Raw genomic sequence first — 16,510 nt, 5'->3', positions numbered from 1 at the left:
TAGATAAGATTCACTAGGTATCGATTAATGATTTTCGGACGAGCTCCTGTTATAATTTGGCTTGGAATTTGAAAATTACGCGCGGCGCGCCTGGGCTCGCTTCGTGTGCTCGTCGCACTGTGCATATGGCCCGTGAGCTCACACATGCAATGAAATGCCTTCTTGATATATGTATCGAATGTCGTACTAGTCATCGTCGTCCCCCTCCTGTCTGAGAGCAGCTGTCTGTCCTGTACAAATAAACAAGCGCACGAGCATTTTCTCTTCTTACAACATCGCGCGGACGACGCGAGTCGAGCTCGAGTCGTCGTCACATATTCGTCGCCGCACTCGCAGAGCGGCCAGCCGCCGATTCATCGGTGTGGGAGGTCACCACACTACATTATCAACGCTCTTCTCTCGATATATATACCATTATACATATGCTGTACTAGCCGCGCGTGAGAGCTCGTCGTGCAGCTATCACCAAAATACATACTTTACACTTAAAAATAAAATAAAACGTTTTTTTTCTTCTCTTCTTCAAAAGTATATTAATTTATACATGACTCGTCTTTTCGCGTCGAGCGTATTCCGAACGGTGCTGCGATATACCATATATGTCGCATAATATCAGGCTTATCACTGAAGTCCGGTGCTACCGCTTTCTGATACTCATGGTGCATTGATCGCGAGGGATCCGAGAGCTCATTCGGCCGCTAGTGAGATCGCCGCTCTCGCGCAGAGCTCGTCGATTCATGCAGCAGTCTTCGTCACGATATCGAGCAATTGTACAAGGTAATGACTGACTGCGATACATATAAATAATATAAAATTTTTCAATATCATTGTGCTCGCGACTGCTGATAATAAGTCACTCGTCGACCTTATTTGTGCTGCTCTGAACGCGTACGTTCTTTCTTTATTTCTTTCTTTCTTTCTCTCTTTCTCTGCTCTCTTGGCTCCTTCTCCACTCCAAAGCTGACACGATCAGTGGCTTTATATATTCATCCACTACATGCGTGCAAGACCGTACATACACACTTACATTACACACGCAATTACGTACTCGAGTGTAGAAAAACGCTTACATTAACTCGTATCATGTATTATACCAACAGAGACTCCGTATAAAGTCGCATCGACACATTGGCCGCAGCTCGCTACTGCTAGCTAGTGCTGCTACTGCTCCTACTGCTACTGCTGCTGCCTGCTGCCTGCTGCCACTTTGAACTCTCCTTTCTCTTTCTCTTCGCTTTCCGCTTGATATTAGATGTGTTGTGCGTTTCACACATCTTCGCTCTCCCTCGACACCCACCGTAGTCGTCGTCAACTTCGGAGTCTGCATAACCTTATACTGCATTCGTATCGAATTAGCCACTAATCCTCGCCCTCGGCGTCCAACAATGTTAACTTTGCACTGGTGCGGTGAGTTATTTACGAAAAATTATACGATCGATCTAAACAACGGCTCTCGAGCTGAGCCAACGCAATATCGCGAGAAAAACAGGCATTGACATTCCACTCGATATATACCTGTATACATATACCTATCGACACAATGCGTTTACGAGGTGCACGTATGTATCGCATATGACACTTTGTGTACATGCATACGTGTGCGGCTGTATAGGTGCGAATCTAATGTGATTAATACAAATTCTTTTAACTCGTATATGTACGTTAAAACTCATCTTTTCTCTCGCTCTTATGTTGTTGCAGAGCTATAGGCGCACACACGCTTGGACGAAGAGAGAGAGAGAGAGAGAGAGAGAGAAGAACACAGCTTGTGCGCGATTCGCCGAGAGCAATAACGCACACGCGAGAGCCGAGTGATAATATTCCGTACAGCGAGGTGCTGCTACGCTTACAAAGTTGATATTACCAGCGAGGAGGAAAGCGTCGTCGCCGTCATCTTTCAAGAGTATATCGTCGCTTGGTCAAGAGCAAGACGGATAGATAGAGAGACGCGGACATATGCACATATACGCGTAATTGCATACTACTTGTAATAACGAGATAGAAGGACATGGGCGTGATGGCATCGCCGCTGCTGAAATTACGTTTGTGCAGTCGCTGTCATTGTTGCTTCAAAACACCTCGCTCCAAATAGAAGAAAAATATCCGTCCTATCGTTTGTGTATATATGCGTGTTATCGTAGTCTGTCGTCGTCGTCGTGCAATAATTACCGACCACCGAGAGAATCTTCACTTCGCTGAGTTTAAGTGCCTGTAATGTGCGTGTGACGTGTGTGTGCGTGCTCATCGTTAATCCACTGTACACGATTTTTAAAAGATTTCGATGCTTAATCACTCATTATCGATCTTTTTTTCTTTTATTCTTTCGTTCTAAGCCACCGAGTGAATTATATCAACGGCTCATTAAGGAGAGATAATTGAATCTATATTTTTTTATCGAACAATTCGTGCTTTATCACTTCTAACAATATGAGTTTGAATCTCGTCAAATTTTTCTCCAAGAAAAAACATCACAGCCAACAATCGGTAGACACGGTCGGCGAAATTGGCCTGCCAACTAATGTCTCACACAAATTCCATGTGAGTAAAAATGAAAAGACCGGACAGTTGGAAGGCTTACCCGATTCTTGGATACGACTGCTTAATACCCAAATTAGCAAGTCGGAGCAAAATGAACATCCAGATGCTGCACTTCAAGCCATTAAATTCTATAATTACTCCATAAAGAAGAAACCAACACCTCAAGAGGAAATTTTCAAGCCATTCCTTACTGCAGATATCATTGAAGAAGAGTCGTTAGAAATAGATAAAATATTAGCAAAAAAATTCAATAAAGAAAGGGATTCTGATGGATCTACGTCTGCCAGTTCTACAGATAGTCAAGTTCGTAAAGTACCACCAGAATTACCTCCAAAGTGGAAAAAAGCACCCAAACCAGCACCTAGAAAATATATTGAACGTAAGGAAAAAACATTTACAGAAATTCTTGAAGATCTCAACAATTGTCAGGTAGATGACTACGATTTATTACCAGAAGATAGAAATGGCAATAAACCTGTTGAAACTAAAGCTGAACCAAAAGAGGAAAGTCCAATTTTACGAAGAAAACGAAACTCTGCTGATGACTCTATGAGCGATGCAGAAGTTTATGCAGAACTAAGAAAAATTTGTGATAAAGATGATCCTCAGTCAAGATTTGACAAGAGTAAAGAAGTTGGTGCAGGCTGTTCTGGTACAGTCTTTATTGCTACTGATTTAACTAATCAACAAAGAGTAGCCATTAAGGATATTGATTTGACCAAACAGCTCAAAAAAGAGCTTATGCTGACAGAAATCAAAGTTTTGAAAAAATTCCAACACCCAAACTTAGTGAACTTCTTGAATTCTTATCTAGTCAACGATCATTTATGGGTAGTAATGGAGCTTTTAGATGGGGGTCCATTAACAGACGTTGTAACAGAAACTGTAATGAAAGAAGCACAAATAGCTGCTGTGTGTTGTGAAGTGCTCAAAGGTGTGAGTTTCTTGCACTCCAAGGGAATTATTCACAGAGATATTAAATCAGATAATGTTCTTCTTGGTATGGATGGATCTGTAAAAATCACAGACTTTGGTTTTTGTGCAAATATTGTAGGTGATGAAAAGAGACACACAATGGTAGGAACACCATATTGGATGGCTCCAGAAGTTGTTACAAGAAAGCAGTATGGTAAAAAAGTTGACATTTGGTCACTAGGAATTATGGCGATTGAAATGATTGAAGGAGAACCACCATATATGAAGGAAACTCCTCTCAGAGCTTTATATCTAATAGCAGCTATAGGTAAACCTAGTGTACCAAGTTGGGAAACATTGAGTCCCAAATTTCAAAATTTTTTGGAAAGATGCTTAGCTGTTGAAGTTGATGATAGGGCTTCCGCTAATGAACTTTTAGCTCACAATTTTCTTGACAACTGTGCCGATCTATCTACTTTATGTCCTTTGATTCGTGCTGCACAGAAAATCTTACATAAGAACTTTTCGAATCATTAGGAATTCATAAAATTCCAATTATAAGATGATTTAAAAAATTATCAGATATGTTATTCAGCCTGTTGATTTTATTTGCTCATTTCCAAAGGATTGCATTGCATTGTATAGATTAAGAATCTTAATCCAAAATGTATTCAATGAAGCTAACGTGATTTTTTTATCAATTGTACATATGATTTTTAAAGCTTGTGCGAGAATGTAAAATACATGTTATACTATTATTAGCTGCTTGTAATAATTTTTAATCTTTTGATAAACTTAATACTTTTGACAAACATTTTAACAAAATATTCTATAAGAACTTCTAATGTGAAAACATTCCAATAATAGTCTGAAAATTGTGCAATTTACGTCGACAATAGTAATTTACAAGATGAAGCATTTAAAAAGCAATATTTTGTAATTTTTCTACGAAAATCTATAAACTGTACTTATTTTTGGGAACTTTTATCACCTGTCCAATAAAAAATGTAAATTGTAAATATACGTTTTACAAAAATTTAAGCTCAATCGTGTATTAATCAAATAAAGTAATGTATTTTTCCATTCTTGAGATTCGTAAATATTTAAAATGTATTACTACTACAAGTATTACTATGACGTATGTATACTAAGCGTTGGACTCGTCGACTTTTATACCTTTTTAATAAAAAAAAAACTTTGCACGATTTCATCCAAAAAAAGTAACAAAGAAACCAAGGAAAATTGTCTAAAGATGTTCTGTCAAATGCAAAATGTATATGTGCCTGAAGGAGCACTTGATTGCTCTATGATATTCATACCATAATAATACTATAAAGTGAATAGTATAATGTATGTAAAGTGTATTTAGTGTAATTTTATTAATAAATAAACTTAAAAAAGTATGGTTCCGTGAATTTTTTTAAATTGATACACAAATAAAAACACCATCATGTGTAACTGTGAAGGATAAATTTATTATTTACACACTGGACATATTCTCAACAATACAAGAGCTGAAAATTTTAAACCACAGTTATTTCACATTGTCCTCTCCTATTTGCATCATTCACATAAATAAATGTATGTATATAATCAATCTAATTATATATTTGATTAAACTAACAATTTCATATAATTTCACTGTTAACAAATCACAGACTAACACGATCGTCTCTTTATTGTTAAAGTGAACGGTAACTTAAAAAATTGCAACTAATAAGATCAATCAGGTTGTGATAATTAGTTCAAAAATAAATTTGAATTATTTTTTACGCATGAATCAAAGATAAAATAACAATACCAAAGTCGTTTCACATTGACGTTTGTTTTTTTCCATTAATCAGTTGAAATGACATTCGCGTGTTCGTAAAAAAGCAGTCGCATTTAATATACAACTTTTAGTTCTTGCAGCAACGCCAATAAAAACCCTGTACCGATCAATGCAAGTCGAACTCGATTTCTTTTCTTGAACTGATATTTTGATGATTAAACTAGCGTGAAAATTCTGACGAGCGCTGAGGTGAAAAGAGAGATCAACTCATTGAATCGGACACACGATGAAATTGACATTAGATAAACTAGATAACATATTTGCTAAGAGTAGGTACGGTAACACAAGCTCCAAATTCACAATGCAGAGCTTCGACCATCATGTGCATATCTATACAAGCTTTTCTGTTAGGGTTATTTGTACAGTGATTCGATTGCGAGGCAGTCGTGATTTTTTTCTGTCAATACCTGAAATGAAAAATCGAGAAGTTACAAAGTGAGTCATGCGTCCATTTAGCGAAGTCGTAAAATTGAATGTGCAATAAAGTGCCGAATTAATTAGTCACGGAATAATTTAGTAGAAGGAATATTAAAACATAAATGGGAGTTCAATCACCTGTTTTTTCTTTTGTTTGGGCAAAACATTATTAACATGAAAAAAATTCATGCCGTGTCGAAGGAGCCACGCTAAAGATTTAGTATAGCATGCGCCTATATCGCTTTTTCCCGTGCTAAAAATCACACCAAACAAGGGCAAAAAAATTAGTCAAATTCCAAACTCATTTAACAATCTCACCAATTTTTAACGCCGGACTCGTCTCTCTCACTCGTGTCGAGCTCTGAGCGAGTGGGCTCTACCTACAGCTAAAAAGGATGGATCCTGCAGCATGGCTTGCAGCACGGCGAGGAAGTCAGCGGCTTGATCGTCGTCTATCGCTCGTCTGTCGTAGGACAGCGTCACGGTCATCATCGTTTTCGTTTGCAGCGACGAATCTGCAGAAAATTAATTCGATGAGTCGAGATATTCTTAGCTTTTATATATATAAGAGATACGAGCAAACCACATACCGAGAACTTCGCGGCCCGTTCCTACGGCAAGGATGCCGATTTGAGGGGGATTGATTATGGCACTAAAATCTTTGATACCGAACATACCAAGATTTGATATCCTAAAAGCACAAAAGTGAAATTTCAATACTATTCAGATACTAAAAAAATTATTGATCGATCGTAATGATATTACGTGAAGGTTCCTCCTTGGAACTCTTGTGGTTGAAGTTTTCCATCTCTTGCTTTGCCGGCCAACGTTCTGATATCGTTTGCGATATCGGACAAACCTTTGGATGCGGCATTGAACACGATTGGTGTGATGAGGCCAGTTGGCGTCGATACTGCTATCGATATGTCAACTTTGTTTTGGGGTACAAGCTAAATAAAATAAAAAGAAAATATTACTCCACGATGTATTTTACTTTTCAAGTGATATATATTACTGTGGCTTTGATTTTTACCTTTCCATTTTGGTACAATGAATTAACTTCGGGACACTCTAGAAGCGCATGTGCCACTGCTTTGGTGATGAAGTCGTTCACCGATACTTTGATGTCCTCCGTTCGCAATTTAGATCGGAGTTCGTTGAGTTTATCGATGTTGATTTCGATGCTCGCGTACGAGTGAGGAATTTGACTCTTGGATTCTCCAAGTCGTTTAGCGATTACGGCACGAATGTTGGATACCGGACCGTCGACGAAGGTCGATGGACCACCCGACCACGTTGCCGATGACTTCGATGCAGGTCCGGATGGTGCCGCTGATTGCGATACACCTCCCGTTGGTGAAGATACTGTGGAAAATAGTTAATCGTAGAATACGAAAATCTTCTTAAAATTGAAGCTTCTAGCCAGCCTATTAAATACAAAGCTTTCATAAATGAAAAGAAAAAAATATAAACAAAAAATTATACCAGTTTTAGGAGGAACTTTTTGAAGATTGTTTGACGCGATGTGTGCCAAAACATCTTCCTTGAGCAATCGATTTGGTCGCCCACTACCTTTAACAGATCCAGAACTGAGACCATACTCCTCCAGCAACCTTTTCACTGCTAAACCATATACTCTAAAATTTTTGGAAAAATCATAGTAAATCTTTTACTATTTGGCAAATGTAAATAATGAAATTTATAAATAATAACTCACTGTCCACTTGGTGGTGTTTGATCAACAGCTCTTGATGCTGTTGAAGACGGAGCTGATGTTGCAGCTGGAGTTGGTGCAGAAGCAGATGCACTAGAATCTCCACCTTTTAGATTTGTTGGAACTACTAAACTGGATAAATCAAAATCTCTCTCAGTAACAATTGCAATGAGATCACCCACTTCAGCTTCCGCTCCTTCAGGTGCCTATAAAATTATTTCTCATCTATAAATCCCCTTTATAATAATTAAGATAGTTCAAAAAGACCATATTTACCAGAATTTTAGCTAGTTTAACTTCTTCATCAATTTCAAAAGTTACAACAGCTTTATCTGTTTGAATTTCTGCCACAGCATCACCTGGTTCAATGTTATCACCTTCTTTTTTCAACCATTTAACAATAGTACCAGAAGACATTGTTGGAGATAATGAAGGCATTTTAACGTTTGTTCTAAAATGGATCATCAAAAATAAGTAAGTTGAATTAAGTAATATACATTTATGTTAATAAAACACATACTGTCCAGCTGGAGGCTCTGCATTTGGAGCACTTGAAGGTGCAGAACTTGAAGGTGCAGGTGTTGAAGCACCAGCTGACGATGCTCCAGCTCCGGCAGGACTCTCGACAGACTTCCAATCTTCACCCTGTTCAACTGTAAGAGCTATGAGATCACCAACTTTTGCAACAGTTCCCTCTTTGGCCTGTAATATATATTTTAAATTGTAATAAACTTCTTAGTTTCTCATCAAATATCATCATAAGTATCTTACTAAAATTTTTGCAAGAACAGCATCGTCGTCAACTTCTAAGGACATCACAGCCTTATCTGTTTGTATATCAGCAATTACATCTCCTGCACTGATGGAATCACCTTCCTTTTTTAGCCACTTTACTATAGTACCATTTTCCATGGTAGGGGAAAGAGCAGGCATATTTAACTCTTTTCCTGCCACTAAAATACATTAATGCTGACATTAATAAAAGAATTGGATTATTCCAAAAATAACAAAAATGTATTTCTAGATTTGCAATATTGGGTGCCAGTATTGATATTTTTGACAGATACATAGTCTGTGTGTACATTTGTTGCATAACAAACACAACAAATTGAACCGTAAACACGATGACAATCATCAATAAGCATCGATAAGCGAATATCGTAAAATCGCATCGAGCTTTTCATTCATGACAGTTGCAAAGCACAAGTCGAAAAGTCAATTCGCCAAGGGCAAATGTTTAATGTATATGTGACGAGCGCGCGATAAAGCTAACCTCACACGAGCGCGTAAAACGGGCCCCGCTAAAGCGTAACGAAGGAAATTCGATGTCATACCGTCGAGCAGACAGCTGGTGTGAAAGCATGTTCGTTGATAAAGCTCCGTCAGCCTGACTCGATATCCCAGAGGCTGGGCCTGTTTCCTCAACAGGATTCTGAGGCTGCACCTCATCATGTTCGCCATTTTTACACCACCACAGAGCGTACACTGACTTTTGCGCGATTGTAACGTCGTCGTGTGGCGTGAGCGCAGCAGAACAAGTCAGTTGAACACGCTAGAATCGGAGCAGTCGACACGCGCCTATACAGCTGCCAGATAACACATGCAAACGTAGCAGAAACTTTTTTTTTCTGAAACGTGGAGTTAATTTTTATGACATTTACTTTTTTTTCTCGTGTTGTATACGTATAGACCGTGTATAAAATACACTCGATTTTGACGATAATTTACCAATTTTTACAATTTTACGGTGTGTAATATTGTTCAAAACTGAAGATTCAAATCTTCTTGATTATTCCGCGATCTTAGAAAGTTTTGAAGATTGCGTGGCACTGTAAGAAAACTTTCACCTACCAAAATTTTACGATTTACGGCAGTGGAGAGGCACCGGTCAATTTGAAATCAGTATTTATTGTTACGATATTTGAATAAATAAATAATAATGATCATGTGTCAGGATTGAATGAAAAAACATATATTTAGTATAAAATATAACAATTTATTTTTAGGAAATAATGTATTATGTTTCTTTCCACAACTACATAATATTTTCAAAAACTTCAATAAACAGTAATAACAAAGTTTTGAGTTTTTTCTTTAAAAAAAAAAGTGTACAATATTATTCCATTTCTAAAAACAACTAGTAACAATACGTCGTTCCGATGCATCTATGCGATGCGTGTATGCATTCGTGATACGTCATTTTAAGCTCATTTGCACAAGCGCGCACGAAAAATGCACTTATCCCCGAAAAAATATCGTACACGTATATTTATGAACATCTTTAACTCTTAAATACTAGGGGGTTTTAAAAATCTTTATCTCTCGAAAAATAACATTATCGTTTAGGGATTAAAAAATTCTAACGCAAACATATTATAAGATTGGATCGGTAATCACAGAAAATAGTCGAACATTGCCTCAGCAATTGTTCATTGCTTTATATGAACCGTAGTTATAAGTTTATCTTAAATACTATATAGTCGTATTATTGTACGCTTTTTCTTGTTGAGAAGCATAGAAAACATAACATTTATATTTATAAAATTAATTTGCTTATCTTCGCGCAGCTTTTGAATTTGAAAATGATTATGTACACTCGTGAATAAAAAAATCGAATGAACGCAATTATAATGACTTATCTATATTCAACACAATTATAAATCTACATTTGGTAATATCTCCTACACATATACATTGCACAAGCAGTAACGGCTATAATTTCATTAAAATTGTCGTATGAAGTCGATCGAAAAATCGCCAAATTGGTGCATTTTGTCTGACAAATTTGGGTTTCGCAATCAAAAAAGAGACATATAGAGGATAGAGAGAGAGAGAGAGAGAAGAAAAAATCGGCAGTACGCGCGAGGAAAGATCGCGTCGTTGGTAATTTGTACTTATTCGATGGGCATCGCCCACGGATGATCGACGTAGCCGTACTGGATCTCGGTCAAGCGTTGGAAGAACGTCCTGTGAATGGGCTCGGCGTGGTCCAGGGTCGGTATGTACAGCTCCTGGTCCATGTACTGAATGAACGAGACGGGACTCACTATGCAAGCAGTTCCAGCGCCAAAAAACTCCAACAGCTGCAACACACGTCCGTGAGAGAAAAATTTAGCGCCTGTCTCTGGTTTATCTCGTTGTTACTCGTTTATAAATTGATTAAGGGCAAAATGTTATCGCGCGCAATATAGTGCTCGTATTAGCGCGATTCAAGGACGCAAGAATAAGCGAGGCGCGCTTACGTCAGACTGCAATAACAGCCCCCATAATAACATGATTATCGTGCACAATCGATTGCTCTCGATCGAGCTTCGAGCAGCTTACCCTATTTTCCGACAGCAATCGGCAAACTTCCGTCATGGTGATTCTTCTCTCGGAGACTTTGAACTGATTCCAGTCGCGCGACAACGACAGTATGGAGTTGCGCGTGATGCCGGGCAGGATCAGTCCATCGAGCGGCGGCGTCACCAGTTCCTTTTCTGCACTCGTCAACAGTTTTCGATTAAATCATTATTCGAGGTCAAAATGAATAGAAAGAGATTGCATATATAGCTGTAGCGACACGCACCTCCGTCGTCGTTGACGAAGTAGACGAAGACGTTCATGGTGCCGGCCTCGGTGATCTGATGGTCCTCGCCGTAGAGCCAGAGCACCTGCTGGAGGCCGCGCTCGGTCGCCTCCTTCTGCACGTGGATCGTCGGCGCGTAATTGCTGCCCATCTTGCGATCGCCGCAGCCGCCCGGCCAGGCTCGAGTGTAGCGCGGATCGGCGAGCAGCGAGACGCCGCGGGCCGCCTCGTGGCTCTTGAAGTACGAGCCGACCGGACTGAGGATGACGTAGAGCATCGCCGAGTCCGAGGCCGCCACTCCCAGGGTTGGCTGTGGGCAATGTAAATTTTGACGTATGCAATAATGATCGATATACAAGGCACAGGCACATGTCAACACACATATTTCACGAGTGATTACAGTGCGCGAGCTCTATCACGTTATTTTGATCGATCGCTTGTCTTCTTCTCTCTCTCTCTGAATATAGCGTGTTGCTGAACTCATTTTGCCCGAGCATCGAACGCGTGAGGCAAACAAAGCTATATTTGTGCAAGTATTTATTGAATTTATCTCGCCGGCTTATGTATCTCTCTATACATGATGTATATATCGTCGCCCCAGCGCAGGAAGGTATCTATTTCCAAGCTGTAGCAAGAAGGATACTTACTCGCGCGCAGAGGCAAAAAGGTATCTAACTCGAGCGCAGCGGCAAAAAGGTATCTAATTCGAGCAAGAAGCAAAAAAGTAGCTTATTCAAACGAAGTGGCAAGAAAGTTTTGACGCGCTGAATTTAGGTTGGCAACGGAGCCGTAAATGATAAAATTTTGTTTTGTATTAGAGCAAAAAAGAGGAAAAACATTTGAGCTAGTGTAATGAGTTTCATCTATGTGAAATGCGAGCAAACAAATCAATCTCGCCGCGATTTCGACTCAATATGCCTCTTATGGAGAACTTTCTATGTTCTGAGAGGAGTAGAAGTTATCGGCTTTACATATAGCTTTGAATTAAACGTTGAATGTTGAATGTTGAAACAAAATTTTATCATTTACGGCTCCGTTGCCAACCTAAATTCGGCGCGTCAAAACTTTCTTGCCACTTCGTTTGAATAAGCTACTTTTTTGCTTCTCGCTCGAATTAGATACCTTTTTGCCGCTGCGCTCGAGTTAGATACCTTTTTGCCTCTGCGCGCGAGTAAGTATCCTTCTTGCTGCAGTTTGGAAATAGATACCTTCCTGCGCTGGGGCGACGATATGTAATGTGCATCGATGAACTTTTCTCGTATAGGTCCGACAAAAAACACGTTTTTATCCGACTGATTGAAAATTCGTGCGCCAAGACAAAGCCTCAAAGTTGCGCTACCCGAGCCAAAGTGAGAAAAAGGAGAGGAAGAGGAGATGAAGATATACGTAGAAGAAAAGGAGCGGTCGAGAGGAGAGTCTCGCAGCTCGTATCGGTATAGTAAAATTATGAGAATCGCGCTTTTGTATAAACATGTATAAATCGTTATCGGAGAGCTCTTTAGCTGTCTCACAGCCGTAGAGCGATTGGAATATTTGGAACAAAAATCTTCGCGTGTAATATAGCTTATTCGCTATTCGCGAAGTTTCCACAATCGGGGGTGAGAACAAGATCTCTTGCGCGTACGCATGCAACAAACACACACACACATACACACACATATAATAATTATTGTTGTTACTGCACTTGGCGATAAATTGTCATCGTTGTCACAAGAGTGCGATAATATACGCGAGCGGCGCGCGAACAATATAAACAATATCTTCCAATCGCGCGATCATGCACTTTATTGGTACAAGACAATTGAGAAAAGTATGCGCGAAAATCGGATGCCGGATTTTCCGACAACATTGATATGTACGAGATGGCGAGGCCCCCGATACGACAACGGCGGTAGCGATTCGTAAAAAAGTTGACAGGCGAAATTTGCCCGAAAGATAATATTGGCGAGTTGCAGCAAGATAGTGCGGCTATGTGCGCACGAGAGCCGCTTCGCGTGTGTTCGTACGCGTGTTGGTGTGTATAATATAATAAACGCGTGCGACATCGTACATCACGCCACAAATTCTGCACAAATTATCGGCGTTTTAGCATACTGTACATACACACGCACGCGTATAAGCACAGCCGCTGGCTGGCGTTCGCGCGCGAGCTATTGCTTGCATGCTTATTGTGAAATTACAAGCTGATTACAAGACTCTCCTTTTCATGTTTTGAGACGGATTTTCTTTTTTTTTTACCTTTTTTGCCTCTTTTGCTCGCTCGAAAAATGATAATGTGCACAGAATGCGCGTAATACTTACGTCGATACCGATGAGAGTCGGTCTTATGTAGAGGCTCGACGCCTCCGAGTGCGGCACCCATTCCTGATCAATACTGATGAGCCTGTTCATGCATCTTATCAGCTCGATACCGTTGAACTGCGGTAGGCCCGACCTCACCGCTGACGCGTTCATGCGCTCCATATTCATGTCCGGTCTGAAAATGCGAATTTTCCCGTCGATTCCTCGGTAAGCTTTCATGCCCTCGAACAACTGCAACCAGTAGAGAGCACAATTTTACAAAAAACGTCCATCGTCGTCGCGAAAAAATGCAGCACGCCAGAGTGCACTTGTGGATGCTGCTTTTGCAATAGATTACTCGTCGTCGCGTTAATCGCGTGAAAGTTATTTTCACGATTTTTTCTAAAATCAGTTTTGATAAAAGCCATCTGAACAAGCAACAGCGAATTTTACATCAGCCGCGTGATGAAATTTTAATCGTGCTTTTCTTTACGTTTTATCTGAAAACCGATTCTTTGCTTTTGAGATTTTTACGTTGGAGATTACGAATTTTTCATGCTACTGCAAGTAAACCCTCGATTACATATTTCCATATTTTTTATGTCTAATCTTTGTGCTTGCGATAGACTAAATAATGAATGAATGAAATTGTTTTTGTCATCTATGAAAAATGAACAATTTTACAAACCTCTACAGCGTAATGCAGAACTTTGGCTGCAGGGTGTAGCACCAAATTTTCAAATGGTGTGATTTCTGGTGCTTGCCAACCCCCAAGAGATTCATAGTAGAATATTTTTAACATGTGATCAGTGAAATATTTGCCAAATGCCAAATCACTGACATTTGGTTTGGCTTGTAATTGATGTGGAGCAGCCAATCGCACTGACAGATCAGCATACTGAAACAAGGTTTATCAATCATCTAATTAAGAAACTCAAAAAAGTATGTTTTCATAATATTATGCATTAGTTTATCTTACTTTGAATGATCTATCTGGCTGTACAGCTTCTTTGTCTTTGTATTTTAAATTGGAGCCTAGTGAAGAATTCCATCTCACATTTGGCTGCAATTGATTTAATAAGCTACTTAAAGATAATATCTGTAAATAAAACAAAACAGTGAGTAAACTTTACTTGTAATTGATTAAAAATATACTTTGTTTACAATTGTCCCACCTTTCTTTCTCTGAATAGCAACATATTTTAAAAAATAAAGTTTGCTTAAATTTGATAGCGATATCATATATTGAATAGTTAAGTGAACTTTTAAACAAACTTCAAAATGGAAATATTCTGAGCACCGGTAAACAACTCAATACTTTCTCAAATATTTGATTTTATATTACATAAGCAGTCTTCAAAGGCAGATTTTTAGTTTGAATTTGCATTATTTCATTTTAGACAAAAACAACAATGGCACATCTTTTGTCGATAAATGGAAAAAGTTGTACAAACTATAAACTTGGTCTAAATATCTTTCTCTTTCTTTTTTGCTGCATTCAATGACCTTCTCGCGCGCATTTGATTTATGCAGGCCTGTCTTCATTACAATCGCAAATCGGCGATGCTTCGCCACGGGCTAGAAAATTCCATTTCAATCGAACGCGATAACGCAACCTCGATGAAAAACTGTATCATAAACGATCGTCGAATAGTTTGAAAGTTCTGTCGAAAATTCATGCGTCGCTAAAAATTCGCGAGGGCTACTACATATTCTAGCAGACGACCAAGTATTTATTAATTTACACACCGGCCTGCGAGCGATAATATTTCTCTCAAAGACGAGTTTGATATCGACGTCACGAATTACGCGACTCGGTTTATTCGCGCAAAAAGTTCACATTGTTATGCTCTTTGTTGCAGACTTTTGTGCGAAACACGTGCGTGACTTGAACTGCAGGTGCAGAAGTCACGCGAGACAAGAAGATAGAGAAGGGGAAGGGATGAAATCGAAGGAAAGATCAGCTGTTGCGCGCGAAAAGGTTAGACATTTGAAATCGGCAAGCCGATGTTTTTTTTAAATTTTCCATAAATTTACCTTGCGCCTGAGCTGAACCATTTTTTTTCTTTCTCTTAGGCTTGCGACTTGTTTTCTTTCTTGCAATCGATATGGTGATCGCTGATAATCGTCACGATGCAACAATGATTACTTTGTCGAGCGCAATTCGCATAATCTCGTTCGACGAGGAAAGCGCTCCCTTTCTCAACTTATATTCGGCACTAAATATTTTCTCGAATAACAATAACTAATTGGCACACTTTATCCTCCTTGATCGAGACGGGAAAAAGAAGCGTCGCGATACTCGCGCGTAAATCGGTATTATTTGGCAAGTTGTATATCACAGGCGGAAAATCCGTAAAATCATTGATAGTCGCTAATCCCGGATGCACTCGCGAACTCGACACTGCGCGCCAGCTCGCGATCTGTAAACGCTATAAAAATCAGCACCAAAAACTCTCGCTCTTTTTTGTGTATCGAGGGGTCTCGTAAAAATCAGCTGCAGGGTATAACTGACTGTAAAAAATTGCAAGTAGTTCGATTCACGTCAGTCACTGATCTGAGCAGCTACTTGACGACGACTAAATCGGCGATGCGACTCGGCGGCGGCTAATATTTTATTTATCGGGCGGCCCTGAAGAAAGAGGGAGAATCTCGCCTCGGTATCGCGCTAACGAGGAAAAGAGCAAAACTCGAGCTTTCGATCCCCTACTACCACTACTCGTGCGCGCCTCGCCGCATGTTACATCGGAATAATAATGCGATCGTCTCTCTCTCTCTTTCTCACACAGACTCGTATACTATCACTCACATCAAGTTGTCGTGTGTGCATATACAGCCGCCGCCGCCGCCGATGTAACTTTCTCGACGCGCATGCACACACGCGGGTATATGCTTAATACAACGTGTTTGTTCGAATGAAGGAGAAAAAAAATACAACATGACGATAACCGTATATAATACGCGTATTTTTGTAGAAAATGCAAAGTACGCTCGATCGTCGCCTTAGCTGTAAACGATGTACAATATACAACGTACGTTATACACATTCGGCGATCGTATGCGCGTGTGTTTTGCTTTGCATTATCGCAGCGATGATTTCACGAATCGCGCGCGAGCGGCGGATGCTACTCGCAGCGAGTTGCGCTATTTGCGCGCGCGCGCCCGAGATAATCATTAATTCTCGTTTCGTATACTTTCGATCATTACCCGTTCGCTGTTAATATATTAACAAAAAAAAAAACCGTTT

General features: G+C 39.6%; 3 protein-coding genes across 7 annotated transcripts; 1 reads left to right on the top strand and 2 right to left on the bottom strand.

The window, feature by feature from the left end:
* The first annotated feature begins 340 nt into the window (after positions 1–340).
* LOC106650597 (serine/threonine-protein kinase PAK 1) lies at positions 341–4,981 on the top strand. Of its 3 annotated transcripts, XM_014368710.2 has the most exons (3): positions 341–777; positions 1,101–1,407; positions 1,702–4,981. In XM_014368710.2, the coding sequence occupies exon 3, from the start codon at positions 2,428–2,430 to the stop codon at positions 3,988–3,990; it is 1,563 nt and encodes a 520-aa protein (XP_014224196.1). In that variant the 5' UTR covers positions 341–777; positions 1,101–1,407; positions 1,702–2,427; the 3' UTR covers positions 3,991–4,981. The 3 variants fall into 3 exon arrangements, with proteins under 3 accessions (XP_014224196.1, XP_014224197.1, XP_014224198.1); XM_014368711.2 differs by lacking the exon at positions 1,101–1,407; XM_014368712.2 differs by lacking the exons at positions 341–777; positions 1,101–1,407 and adding an exon at positions 1,434–1,612.
* LOC106650596 (dihydrolipoyllysine-residue acetyltransferase component of pyruvate dehydrogenase complex-like) lies at positions 4,907–9,028 on the bottom strand. Of its 2 annotated transcripts, XM_014368708.2 has the most exons (12): positions 8,750–8,994; positions 8,187–8,368; positions 7,936–8,117; positions 7,692–7,866; positions 7,419–7,621; positions 7,187–7,338; positions 6,735–7,066; positions 6,467–6,651; positions 6,292–6,392; positions 6,086–6,216; positions 5,840–5,954; positions 4,907–5,691 (listed from the first exon to the last, which is right to left on the bottom strand). In XM_014368708.2, exons 1-11 carry the CDS (start codon positions 8,874–8,876, stop codon positions 5,919–5,921), a joined length of 1,806 nt encoding a protein of 601 aa, XP_014224194.1. In that variant the 5' UTR covers positions 8,877–8,994; the 3' UTR covers positions 4,907–5,691; positions 5,840–5,918. The 2 variants fall into 2 exon arrangements, with proteins under 2 accessions (XP_014224194.1, XP_014224192.1); XM_014368706.2 differs by lacking the exon at positions 5,840–5,954 and having other exon boundaries at positions 6,020–6,216; positions 8,750–9,028.
* Positions 9,029–9,446: 418 nt separating this feature from the next.
* On the bottom strand, positions 9,447–15,837 carry LOC106650611 (branched-chain-amino-acid aminotransferase, cytosolic). Of its 2 annotated transcripts, none has more exons than XM_014368737.2 (7): positions 15,301–15,837; positions 14,243–14,362; positions 13,952–14,161; positions 13,285–13,515; positions 10,984–11,293; positions 10,740–10,894; positions 9,447–10,498 (listed from the first exon to the last, which is right to left on the bottom strand). In XM_014368737.2, exons 1-7 carry the CDS (start codon positions 15,319–15,321, stop codon positions 10,310–10,312), a joined length of 1,236 nt encoding a protein of 411 aa, XP_014224223.1. In that variant the 5' UTR covers positions 15,322–15,837; the 3' UTR covers positions 9,447–10,309. The 2 variants fall into 2 exon arrangements, with proteins under 2 accessions (XP_014224223.1, XP_014224222.1); XM_014368736.2 differs by lacking the exon at positions 15,301–15,837 and adding an exon at positions 14,439–15,182.
* Positions 15,838–16,510: the final 673 nt, after the last annotated feature.

This window comes from Trichogramma pretiosum, unplaced genomic scaffold (genome assembly GCF_000599845.2).
Source record: "Trichogramma pretiosum strain Unisexual culture from Peru unplaced genomic scaffold, Tpre_2.0 scaffold3, whole genome shotgun sequence".
NCBI lineage: Eukaryota > Metazoa > Arthropoda > Insecta > Hymenoptera > Trichogrammatidae > Trichogramma > Trichogramma pretiosum.
The sequence above is the reverse complement of the archived record's forward strand: the minus strand, read 5'-3'. Positions and strand labels throughout refer to the sequence as shown.